At 43.1% G+C, this 12,209-nt stretch overlaps 1 protein-coding gene across 1 annotated transcript in view; it reads right to left on the bottom strand.

Annotated features, from left to right (window-relative positions):
- Window positions 1-12,209, bottom strand: part of PKD1L3 (polycystin 1 like 3, transient receptor potential channel interacting) — a 77,827-nt gene that overhangs the window by 38,706 nt on the left and 26,912 nt on the right. Inside the window, exons 14-20 of the mRNA XM_087877318.1 lie at window positions 9,587-9,728; window positions 7,628-7,828; window positions 5,954-6,099; window positions 4,651-4,845; window positions 3,647-3,772; window positions 1,300-1,479; window positions 351-475 (exon numbers count right to left, since the gene is read on the bottom strand). Of these exons, the coding sequence (XP_087733444.1) occupies window positions 351-475; window positions 1,300-1,479; window positions 3,647-3,772; window positions 4,651-4,845; window positions 5,954-6,099; window positions 7,628-7,828; window positions 9,587-9,728 (1,115 nt within the window). The remainder of the gene's footprint in view (window positions 1-350; window positions 476-1,299; window positions 1,480-3,646; window positions 3,773-4,650; window positions 4,846-5,953; window positions 6,100-7,627; window positions 7,829-9,586; window positions 9,729-12,209) is intronic.

A 12,209-nucleotide genomic window follows, 5' to 3' on the forward strand; every position in this document is an offset into this window, starting at 1 on the left:
CCATCCTTTCTTCCGTCCTTCCTTCCTTCCTTCCTTCCTTCCTTCCTTCCTTCCGGTTAGAATGCAGTATTGCAGGCTAACTCTGCCGACTGCCATCAGTTCGATCCTGACCAGCTCAAGGTTGACTGAGCCTTTCATCCTTCTAAGGTCAGTAAAACAAGGAGCCAGATTGTTGGGGGCAATGTGCTGACTCTGTAAACCATTTGGAGAGGGCTGGAAATCCTCCCTCCCTCCTTCCCTCCCTCCCTTCTTTTCCCTAGGGTCGTAAGAAAGTTTGCAGCCCAGATAGGGTACCCATGGTATAATATGTCTTTCCTAAACAGAAATGGAAGTCAGTTGAGATGGGTTACCTGTTGATATACATAGCTGCAGAAGGAGCTGTTAGCACCAAAGGCTCATTGTCGGGCAATTTTCCAAAAAGGAGAGCACTCTGAAGGTTTTCAACCGTGGTTATGAGTTCTTGTGAGACTGAATTCTATGGCAGAAGAAATAAACCAGATTCTGTAAGAGTCCTTTATGTCAGGTAGAACGGAAGTCCCCTAAAGATATTCCAATGGGATACCAGTGTCTCCACCTTCTATGACATCCATCAAACTGTTATCTAACGGAACATTGTTTTATATTTTGGATCAGGGGTGAAATGCTCCAAAGTCTGCTACTGGTGTTCTTCGCTACTGGTTCACTGAGTGTGCGCATGTGCGGTGTGCGCCAAATGCTCATTTTGTGTGCATGCGTACTGCAGGCGCTACCGCGCAGCGCTGAAAAAGGAGGATTAGGAAGCCTTTTCTAAGGTAAGTAGAACAGTGAGGAGGGGAAAAACAGCTGTGCCACACGATTTAGATTCACTAGAAAGCAGGAAATCCTGCCTTCTAGCCAATATAACTCGTGCGGCACAGCTGATCGTCGGAAATACCGGTTTGTCCGAACTGGTAGCATTTTTTTTACTACCAGTTCGCCCGCTAGCTTTTATTACTACCGGTTTGGGTGAACCGGTCCGAACCAGTAGCATTTCACCCCTGTTTTGGATGCCTCTAACCATTTACAAAGTAGGAAATGGGAAAACCACACCATAAATTGCTACCCTCCAATGTGACTTGAATATGAAGATGTGTTAGAAATTACATGCAACCTGCTAATGATAACGGTGGGTGAAAAGACAAGCACCGATTATATGAGAGTATCCAGAACATGCTCGGGACCAGCATCACATGGGACCATAAATAGTGAACAAGGATACCAACAAGATTTGCAGAGGCACGCAAATTGCAAGGCAACACACCTGCTTTACCACACCCTCACCTGTGCCATCTCAGGGACAGAGACTTCTTCTGTTCCATTCTGCACAGTAGCTTCCAGGACATTGCTTACTGCGCTGAAAAGGTAGCTGGCAGCTTCCTTGCGCTTTAGATGATCTCCATCTTCTGTGTCCAACACCAGTAAGGATTTACTAACACTCTTCAGAGTATGACTAGCTTCCACCTAGAGAGGAGAAGAAGAGGTCCGCAGGAGATGACCAGGCTGATCCTGAGGGAGGGGTCAAGCATGTCATCAGTCTCAAGTCCCTTCACTCCTAGAAGAGATTTTAAGTCCAGCACACCTTGAATTCTATTGACTCTTATCTAGTGCCAATATGCTTTGACTGCTAATAGTTCCCAATAAAGAAAAATATTTGTAGTTTAGGATTGAAATGGGGGGGTCTCCAAAGCACTGATAATAAAAGTGGTTATGGGAGCAACATGGCGCTCCCGTGTGACACCTCTCCTGCGCGAGCTGCACTGGCTCCCGGTGGTCTTCCGGGTGCGCTTCAAGGTTCTGGTTACCACCTTTAGAGCGCTCCATGGCTTAGGACCTGGCTACTTACGGGACCGCCTACTACCACAAACAGCCTCCCACCGGCCAGTACGCTCCCATAGAGAGGGGCTCCTCCAGGTGCCGTCAGCCAAACAATGTTGACTGGCGGCTCCTAGGGGGAGGGCCTTCTCTGTGGGGGCACCTACTATCTGGAACGAGCTCCCCCCGGAGATACGGAGGATCCTGGATCTGCGCACTTTCCACCGTGCTTTGAAGACACTCCTATTCCAGCAGGCCAGCCTGGCCTAATTTTCTCCCCTTCTTTTAAATTTTAAATTGAAATTTTAATTCGTTTTAAATCATTGGGAATTTTAATTGTCTCGGGCAAAAATTATTTAATTTGGTTTTAATCATGTTTTTTAACTTTTGTATTCATGTGTTTTATTTTGTGCCTGTTCACCGCCCTGAGTCCTTCGGGAGTAGGGTGGTATACAAATTTAATAAAATGAAAAATGAAAAAAATGAAATTACCTAGTTTGGATAATGAAACATCTGCAACAAAACAACCAATCTCAGAGAGCACCAAGGACCCCTCCTTAATAGTTCAGATTCTTATACAGAAAGTCCTCCACTTATAGCAGTTTATTTAATGACCATTCAATGTTTCAACAGCACTAAAAAATGTGACTTACGATTGTTTTTCACAGTTACGATCTTTTTACAGCATCCCCATGATCATGTGATCAAAATGTTGATGCTTGGCAACCAACTCATATTTATGACGGCTGAAAATGTTCCGGAATTACCAAGAGCCTTGGTGGTGCAGCAGACTAAAGCACTGTTGAGTAACACCAGCTGCCTGCAATTACTGCAAGTTCAAATCTCACCAGGCTCAAGGTTGACTCAGCCTTCCATCCTTCCGAGGTAGGTAAAATGAGGACCCGGATTGTGGGGGCAATAAGCTGACTTTGTATAAAAAAGAACACCACTTAGGGGGGCCCGAAAGCTAAGCAGGTATATACAAAAGTATGAAGGCTATTGCTTAACGCATTGTAAGCCGCCCTGAGTCTCCGGAGAAGGGCGGCATATAAATCGAACCAATAAATGAATGAATAAATAAATCCCCTTTTTGCGACCTTCTCACAAGCAAAGTCAAGGGGAAAGCCAGATTGATTTAACAACCTGGGTTGTTAACTGCAGTGATTCACTTAACAACAGTGGCGAGAAAGGTCATAAAACGGGGTCAAACTCACTTAACAAATGTCTCACTTAACACACAGAAATTTTGGGCCTGGCTATTATTATTGTCCAATCTTGCCATGTTGCAGGTTATTGCTTTGCTCTCCTTCTAAAAAAAATAAATAAATGAAATTGTTCTGACCCATTCCCTCTTTGTTTCCCCCACCTTTTAAAAAAAAAAAAAAAACAAATTTCCCCCCTTTTACACGCTGTGGAATATTTTCTGAAATGACCCACATTCCGCTTCTGACATCCTTCTTACATTCTGGGTTGCTTTATCCAGAGGACAGAAAACACGAGGAAAACCCGAATGGCTTAGGTTAATACATCTACCTAATATGCAAGTAACCCAGGTTCGAATCCCCGAAGAGTACGGCTAGCTGATGAGAGCTAAATAGCTTGAAATAGATCTATACTAGTCTCGCTTTATTTCTTACAGACTGGCCAGGCGGCTCAGTGGCTAAGACGCTGAGCTTGTCGATCAGAAAGGTCCGTAGTTTGGCGGTTTGAATCCCTAGTATAGATCTCCTGCGTGAGCAGGGGGTTGGACTAGATGACCTCCAAGGTCCCTTCCAACTCTGTTACTGTTACAACACTTGCTGGGCTGCCCACTCACCTGTGCAGAAGAAGAGAGTTCATCGCTCCTGTAGGTGATTTCCTTGAGGACTTCTGACATTTTGAGGGCTGTCTGCATCGATGTGACATTAACCACGGAAAGGGTTGTCAGCATTAGCTCTCTAAGCTTGAGAGACAAGGAGAGACCGTGAAAGGAAGGACGCATAGAATAACAAGGAGGCATGTGCGTGCCAGATAAGGTACTTCCGGTTTCCAGCAAATCTTCCAGTTACTGCCGCGCATGCGCACACGCCGATCAGCTGGCCAGTGCTCATGCTCACGCTGGAAAACGGAAGACCAGCTGTTCTGGTTTTCGGCACTGCCACACGCACAAAGGCCAATGGATTGTCGCGGAAGAGGAACGGGCTACCCCGCGCATGCCAGGCAACATGGTTCCATGTGCCACTTTGGGCACGCGTGCCATAGGTTCGCAATCATGGCTATAGCCGCCCTGAGTCTTCGGAGAAAGGCGGCATATAAATTGAAATAATATTAGAATATTATATATATATATATATATATATATATATATATATATATATATATATATATATATATATATATATAATTAATATTCCGCTATTTAGAAATTCTAAATTTGCCGGACTTGAACATTTTGACTCTACAAAAAACAACCTTACTCGGAACAGTTTACATCCTCCGACGATACCTTAACAGTTCCTAGGTCCTTGGTTAGGACTCGAGCTGCTGAGCTATTAACCAGCCTCCAAGGCTGTGAATCTCACTAAAGATTTAATAATAATAATAATAATAATAATAATAATAATAATAATAATAATAATAATAATAATAATAATAATAATAATAATAATAATATGATATTTCAGTTCACTTCATGGTCTTTCCAGTATGGCAACAAATTATTATGACCCCGAAATTGCTTTTCATAACTGAACTGTACAGATATTGTTTCTTGAACTATTGGTTCCAAATTCAACCACAACTGGAGCAAATGGTTTTGAGAGAGAAGCTCAAAAGACGAACCTCTTTCCGCGTATCTGTCTGCAGAGATGAATTAAAATTAGATTCTTTCCTTTCTTGGTTAAGAACAGAAGAAACCGACTTATACAGCTGAAAGAGGGACATGCTGTTATTCTCTCCTTTTAGGATGCTGTTTGATTTTTCCAAAATCATGGCCTGCAAAGTTTGGTTCCCACTGTTTATATCTTCAGGTTGAACCTGGCAAAACAAGATGGTTTAGGAGGGAGGGAAAAACAGAGTTGTCTGTCCATCTGTCAGGGTTCCAAGTAACACCCACTCCCCCCACCAGAATCAAAACTCCAAGGCAGGCGTATTCCTCAAAGTATAGATTTATTAGGAATTGTTCTGCCCCACTTACAGACCCCAAAGAACGCAGCACACACAAAGTCTGTACAAACCTTAGTTTTACTAAATTAAATAAGTTTTTTTTTCCAAACAAAGGTTGTTAATTAACTTTCTTAACAGCCTACAAGAATCCAAAGAATAAATAATCTTAATCTTACTATGGTTGGCAGAAAGCCCAGAAGCAATTTGCAAAGAACTAAGATTGAGGCACGAAGGAGAGTGAACGAAGTTGTTCCCTGCAAATTGCTTCAGTCGGCATTCCTCCTTAAATAGGCTAAGGGAGTGGCCAATTAGCCCCAAGGTTTACTCTCAAGGAGATCTTCTCCTGAGAAGCCACTCCTGCCTTTTGGCAGCTCTGCGCGTCCGTGCATCGAGAAGAGGCTCTTCCTCTTCATCCTCTTCACTTAAGGGAGCTTCTGGAGGTTCTGAAGGCTCTGGCTGAATCCCTGCCTCTGGCACCACATCTTCTCCAGCCTCATTGTCTGACTCGAGTGCCAGCTGCACAGGCTGCTGGCGCAGCACCACACCAGCCTCCTCACTGTCCGAATCAGCTACCAGCCGCACAGGCCACGCATGGGCCACAACAGGAATGTCATATTGGCACATCTGGGGGAAACCCTATTCTGAAAGCCCCACGTTTTCTCCACCCAAATTAAAGTCAAAGTTCTGTCCCCTAATCCACATGTCCGTCACATGGTCCAATCCGTTCACTGTCCCAAGTCTAGTTGACCTCTGTCCAGGAGTGGGCTACTGGGGGTTTGCAGGGGTTCGGGAGAACCTCTAGCTAAGATTCTGTACAGTTTGGAGAAACCCCAAATCCCACTCCTGGCTAGCCACGCCCACCCTCCCCTGCCCCTCCCAGGGGTCCCCATGAGGCCTGTTTTGGATGCAGATAAGTTCAGGACGAGCATGGAGGCTTGGGGAGGGCAAAAAACAAAAAACAAGCAAGTCCATCACTCACCCTGACGGTGGCATTTGAATAAACAATATGGCCATAATTATTGGTCACTGAGATTTTAATCTGAAGAATAAAGTCATTGTCTTCTTCTCCCAAAGGAAGGTAGACCAAGGGTAGGGCTGGATCTTGTCCACAGTGAAGGAGTGAATCTGAAAAGAACAAGAAAAAAGGAATCAGATGGAACTCACCAAACGAAAAAGGATGTTTCCTTAAGCAATTAAAGAAGGGCTAATGAACCAATCTATGTGCCCTTAAATTGCCTTGATGTTATAATTTATTGGCTATTCTCAATGCCTTATCATTGAATGGAAACGCACGTCATTGATTCATCTAAGAAAACAGCAGTTAGCATACAGAACTTCCCAGTTAGAGCCTTTTGTGAGATTTGCACAATTGTGCTAAACCATAACACTATTAAGCCAGAAGGGAACACCAAATTCCAATCGTGAAAATATAGCTGAAATCTTGTGAGATTGCGAAATCTCATCTGCAAGCCCTTGTGGAAGCTTTTGTGATTTTCATGCCTTGTCATTTGAAATCTTACGATGTTTCCTGAGAGGGCGATAAAAATCATGCATGATCAAATGTTCCTCATGAGATATTAGGCTGTTTAAAATGTTTGAATTCCACAGACAATATCTAGGAGAGTTGTGGGGTTCTTGTGGCGTTCAAAAAGCATAAATTGCCAACCCCGAAACATGGGGACATGAGATAAAGAAAGAATTCAGAAGTTGCAAAAGGGCTCTTAGTGCTATCCTTGTCAAGACCCAGAAACCAAGGAAGACATGTTGAGATTCTTCTGAGCAGTTTCCTTTATTATTCCTCACCTATAGACCAAAATATTCCTAATCTAAAGCTTGCATCATATGACGGTAACTTTGTTGCTTGTATCATTATGATTTATATTGACTGTTTCCCAATATGATTTGATTGCTTATTTGTACCCTATGACTATCATTAAGTGTTGTAACTTACGATTCTTGATGAATTGATCTTTTCTTTTTATGTACACTGAGAGCATATGCACCAAAGACAAATTCCTTGTGTGTCCAATCACATTTGGCCAATAAAATTCTATTCTATTCTATTCTATTCTATTCTATTCTATTCTATTCTATTCTATTCTATTCTATTCTATTCTATTCTATTCTATTCTATTCTATTATCATTAAACCTATATTCTGAGAAATGTAAGGGAGAAGCTGTCTCAACCAGTGGTGGGATTCAATTTTTTTTACTACCAGTTCTGTGGGCGTGGCTTGGTGGGTGTGGCATGACTTGGTGGGTGTGGCTTGGTGGGTGTGGCAGGGGAAGGATACTGTAAAATCCCCATTCCTACTCCACTCCAGGGAAAGGTTACTGAAAAATCCCCATTTCCTCCCAATCAGCTGGGACTCGGGAGGCAGAGAATAGATGGTGGTGGGGCCAGTCAGAGGTAGTATTTACTGGTTCTCTGAACTACTCAAAATTTCTGCTACCGGTTCTCCAGAACTGGTCAGAACCTGCTGAATACCACTTAACTCTCTTCTTCCCTCCCACACAAATTATCTAAACTTTGCTGTCTCTTGTTCCTCTGGAATCCACTCCCCTCCCTCCTGGGAATCCAGACTACATTCCATCACAGTCCATTAGTTAAAGAAGGACCTTGAAGGCATCAACCTAATCACTGAGTCTCACTTGATTCCAGGTAGAAGCAGTATGTGAATGAAGAGCTCTCAATTGGAGGGCACTGGCCCAATCGGCAGGAAGACTGGCAGGAGATGGAGAAGCTGGTGAGCACTGATCCTTGAGGAGGAGACACAGAACATTCTGGAACTATTGGAGGAGGCACCGAGCTGACAATGTAGGTTTCTTCTCCGTATTTGTTCTCACTCACAGCTGCAAATTTTGGAAACAAGAAGCGGTCAAAAATTGGTTTACTGTGATGTACATCAGTGGTGGGTTTCAAAAATTTTTATTACCGGTTCTGTGGGTGTGGTGGCTTGGTGGACGTAGCATAGCTTGGTGGGCGTGGCAGAGGAAGGATATTGTAAAATCTTCATTCTCACTCCAGGGAAAGGATACTGCAAAATCCCCATTTCCTTTAAATCAGCTGGGACTTGGGAGGCAGAGAATACATGGGGGCGGGGCCAGTCAGAATTTTTACTACCAGTTCTCCGAACTACTCAAAATTTCTGCTACCAGTTCTCCAGAACTGATCAGAACCTCCTGAGACCCACCTCAGATGTACATCATGAGGAATAGGCATTAAAATGTACCCTAGCTCTTTTTAAATCAAATACAACTGTCTTTGCTAAAGAACAGGTAATTTTATTACTATCAGAGGTGGGTTTCAGCAGGTTCTGAACAGTTCTGGAGAACCAGTAGCGGAAATTTTGAGTAGTTCGGAGAACCCACCACTGATTACTATTACTATTCCTATCTACTAGTATTCCTTTCTTAATCTTTTTTACCTGTTATTACTTAGAACAGAATAGAAATTTTATTGATTTAGCATGTTATGACATTTTTCAGCTGAATTGCAGCATTTATTGAGTTAACATAAAGCTACTTAAAATGTTGAAAAAGGAATTTGGGATTTGAAAGTACCTTTAGAAGATAGTCTCCAAGTTAGCAGGGGAAAAAAATCAATTTTTGCTCGGAATTGGAAGAACGATACAATTCCGACAGTATCTGATTGGGAACTTAAACTTGGAGAATTTGCAACAATGGCAAAACTAACAGTATACGTACACAAGAGATGTTTAATCAGATTTAAGCAAATATGGTTCCCATACATACTACATGTTACACAGCATAGTAAATATAATCACTTACAATCTCATTTGTAAGGGAGGCTAAATGTCTACAAATATTGCTATAAAAAGGGGGAAGTCAGAAATCCAATAATTCAGTTTTTATTTCATCAGTTGGAGTTGCCTTCAGATGAACATATGATTTTTACACAAAACAAATGTTAACTATTGTCTATTCCAAGGAGGAGTTTGAAATATGGTATTTCAATAATAAAAGTTTAATATAATTTTAGTGTCTACTTTACAATTTAATATAGACTGGACCTCACTTATAGATGTTGGTTGGGTTGTTTTATAAACATATTTAAACGTTGCCTTAAACTTTATTTATCGTCTCCCAAGATAGATTTTATATATACGGTATATATATTCACAGAGCACTCTGCTTGTACTGGTCTATGACTACAGTAAACTGGATTGAAATTGAATTAATAATAAGAGCAAGACAATATAAGTAGTTCTTGACCTGTGACTGTAATTGATCCCAGAATTATGGTTCTAAGTTCTTTCAGTCATTAAGTATAACTGTGACCGATTTTATGAGGTTTTTTTTTTTGTGGCAGTTGTTAAGCAAATCCAATGGGCAAAAAAGTAAATCAAAATTGGGTTATGAGTAACTTTTTTAGGGGTCCATCCTAACTCTGAATAGTCACTAAGCAACTGGTTGCATGTCAAGGAGCACCTGTAAGTACTTTGAGAGTCCATAAGTCTAAAATAAGCCATTAACATAACAATTAACAATTATCAGCGTAACACTAAAAACTGCCAGTTTTTTTAAAAAAACACTAAATCAGGCAATAAATTGCTTCAAACCAAATATCCAAATTTTAGTGGCCAGTACCTGTTGCTTTGATTTGAAAGGCTTCGCCATGAGATTGCAAGAAGGAGCTGTTCAGGACAAGAACTTCAGTATCATTCTGAAGAAAAGTGAGTGAGCTTTGTGGGAAACCATTTAAGTTGCATCCTGGAGGAAGCAGATTAGACTGAGGAAGGAAATCAAATGAAAGTCGAAGAAAAACAGGAATTAAAAAATATCCATTTTTTTTAGTTAGCCATCATCTCTTCCAAATATGCTAGGTCCACTAGGTAGGACTATTTGCTTCATCTCATCCTTACATGGTGGGATTAAACTCTTCCTTCTTAAATATTCTTTTGGAAAGAATATACCGTATTTTTCGGAGTATAAGACGCACCGGACTATAAGACGCACCTACCTTTTTTGGTGAGGAAAACAAGAAAAAGAAATCTGCCTCTGCCTCACAGCAATTTTACCTCATTGCAGCAAACAGCAAACAGCCTGCTTTACTTTCGTTTTCGTTTTCAGCATAGCTTGATTAGTTCAAGGGGAAAAAAAATCCGCTCCAACAATTTACCTCCTTGCAGCAAGCAGCAGAGCCCTGTGCAAAACAGCTGAGAGCAAAACAGCTGAGAGTCGGGAGGCCGATCCAATCAACTAGTGTTAATTAGGTTGTGCTGAAGCTGAAAGGAGCTGTTTCTGCTTGCTGCTTGCTGCAAGGAGGTAACTACTGGGAGGCAGAGGCCAAAGGGTGGGGGCTAGTGGGTGGGCAGGGCTACATTCGGTGTATAAGATGCACCTAAATTTTCACCCCCTTTTAGGGGGGGGAAGGTGCATCTTATACTCTGAAAAATACGGTAATCAGCATTTCTTTGGCTCATGTATCTTTCTGTTAAGTCTTTGTATTTACATGGGATATATTTGAATTGCAACTATGTTTAGGAACAATAGCTTTGGGTTTCTAAAAGAGGGGCCGCTTTGTTTAATTAGAAGACCAAGTTGACTTCAACAAAAATGAAGCCTCAAGAGGAAGAAAAACATTGAGTTAAAAGGAAATCACATACATCCAGATCATAACAGGAAGTGCTGCCAAGAAGTAGCTGCCTTCAAGGAACTTTCCACACACCCGTGAACACATGTTTCATTTTTGTTGAGAGAAAGGGGGAGGGTAAACTAAGAGCCCACCCTATTCTGCGTGTAAATTTTCCAAAACTAGATTGATAATTTTCTAGAAAGGGTGAAAACTAGACACACTCTTTCAGAATAATAGAGTTGGAAGGGCTCAAGCAGGAGACGCTATATCCGTGATGGCAAACCTATGGCATGCGTACCACAGGTGGCACACAGCTCCCTCTCTGTGGGTATGCCAGCCGTTGCCCCAGCTCAGCTCCACCGCGCATGCACATGCGCTTCCCGCCAGCCAGCTGTGTCACTGCGTTTTTGTATTTACCAGATGAGCTCTTATTTTTGAACTTTCAGACTTACCGTAGCTTGCCAAGTTCTTATCAGTAAGCTAACTGCGCATGTCCACATTCTTGTCACTTTCTTCTATCTTTTTTTGTTCGCCTGCCAAGAGGTCCGGCAGGAACGCTGCCAAGATGTAATTAATAGCTAGTAAGATGTTTTTACTGTTTTATAATAAAATGTGTTTATTAGAATATATCTCGGTTTATTTTCTTAAAGTATACTTCAAGGAAAGGTCACGATCCATTCTCTAATCAAGGTGCAATTACCCAAAAAAGCAGAATTGGATTAATTGCCACCCTGACACGCTGGTCTTTGGGTCTCTGCCACGCATGCACGGTGGGTGGGGGCACATGTGGAGGACACGCGTGCATATGCATGGGAAGGGGGGTGCATGCATGCGGGGCTGCTTGCATTGCATTTTGGGGGTATGCGTGCACATACACACCCCGTGGCCCGTTTTGGGTCTGAAAGGCCTCCTGCACCAACCTGGAAGGCAAAATGGGGGATGGGGGTGAGTGAAGTGCATGCACGGGGGCGGGGCACTCGCATTGCATTTTGGGGATTCGCAGGTGCACGCTTTGGGCACTCAACCCCAAAAAGGTTAACCATCACTGCCCTATACCATGGCCCAAACTCTTCTTGAAAATCTCCAATGATGTAGCATCCACAACTTCTGGAGGCAAACTCTTCCAATGGTTAACATTTTCACTGTCAGCAAATTTCTCCTTAGTTCTAGGTCAGTGATGGCTAACCTTTTTGCCGTCGCGTGCCAAAAGCCGGGGAATGGTGTCGCACATGGATGGTCGCGTGCATGCGTGTCCACACCCATAATTCAATGCCCCCCCCTGTGCATGTGCACGCAACACTCCCACTCCCCACGACCCCCACTTTTGACACGCGATGGTACGGTGGGACCGGAAGGCCCATTTTCACTCTCCCCAGGCTCCAGAGGCTTTCTTGGAGCCAGGGGAGGGTGAAAATGGCCTCCCCCCCCGAGGCCCTCCAGAGGCTGGAAACGGGCTGTTTCCCGACTTCCGGTGGGACCGGAAGGCCTGTTTTTTGTCCTCCCCAGACTCCAGAGGCTTTCTAGGAGCCTGGCGAGGGTGAAAACTGCCTTCCCCCCCCTCCCCGGAGGGCCTCCAGAGGCCGGAAACAGCCTATTTCCTGACTTCTGGTGGGCCCAGAAGGTCCGAAAATCAGC

The sequence above is a fragment of the Pantherophis guttatus genome, chromosome 11, assembly GCF_059756535.1.
Source record: "Pantherophis guttatus breed Tessera chromosome 11, ASM5975653v1, whole genome shotgun sequence".
Classification (NCBI taxonomy): domain Eukaryota; kingdom Metazoa; phylum Chordata; class Lepidosauria; order Squamata; family Colubridae; genus Pantherophis; species Pantherophis guttatus.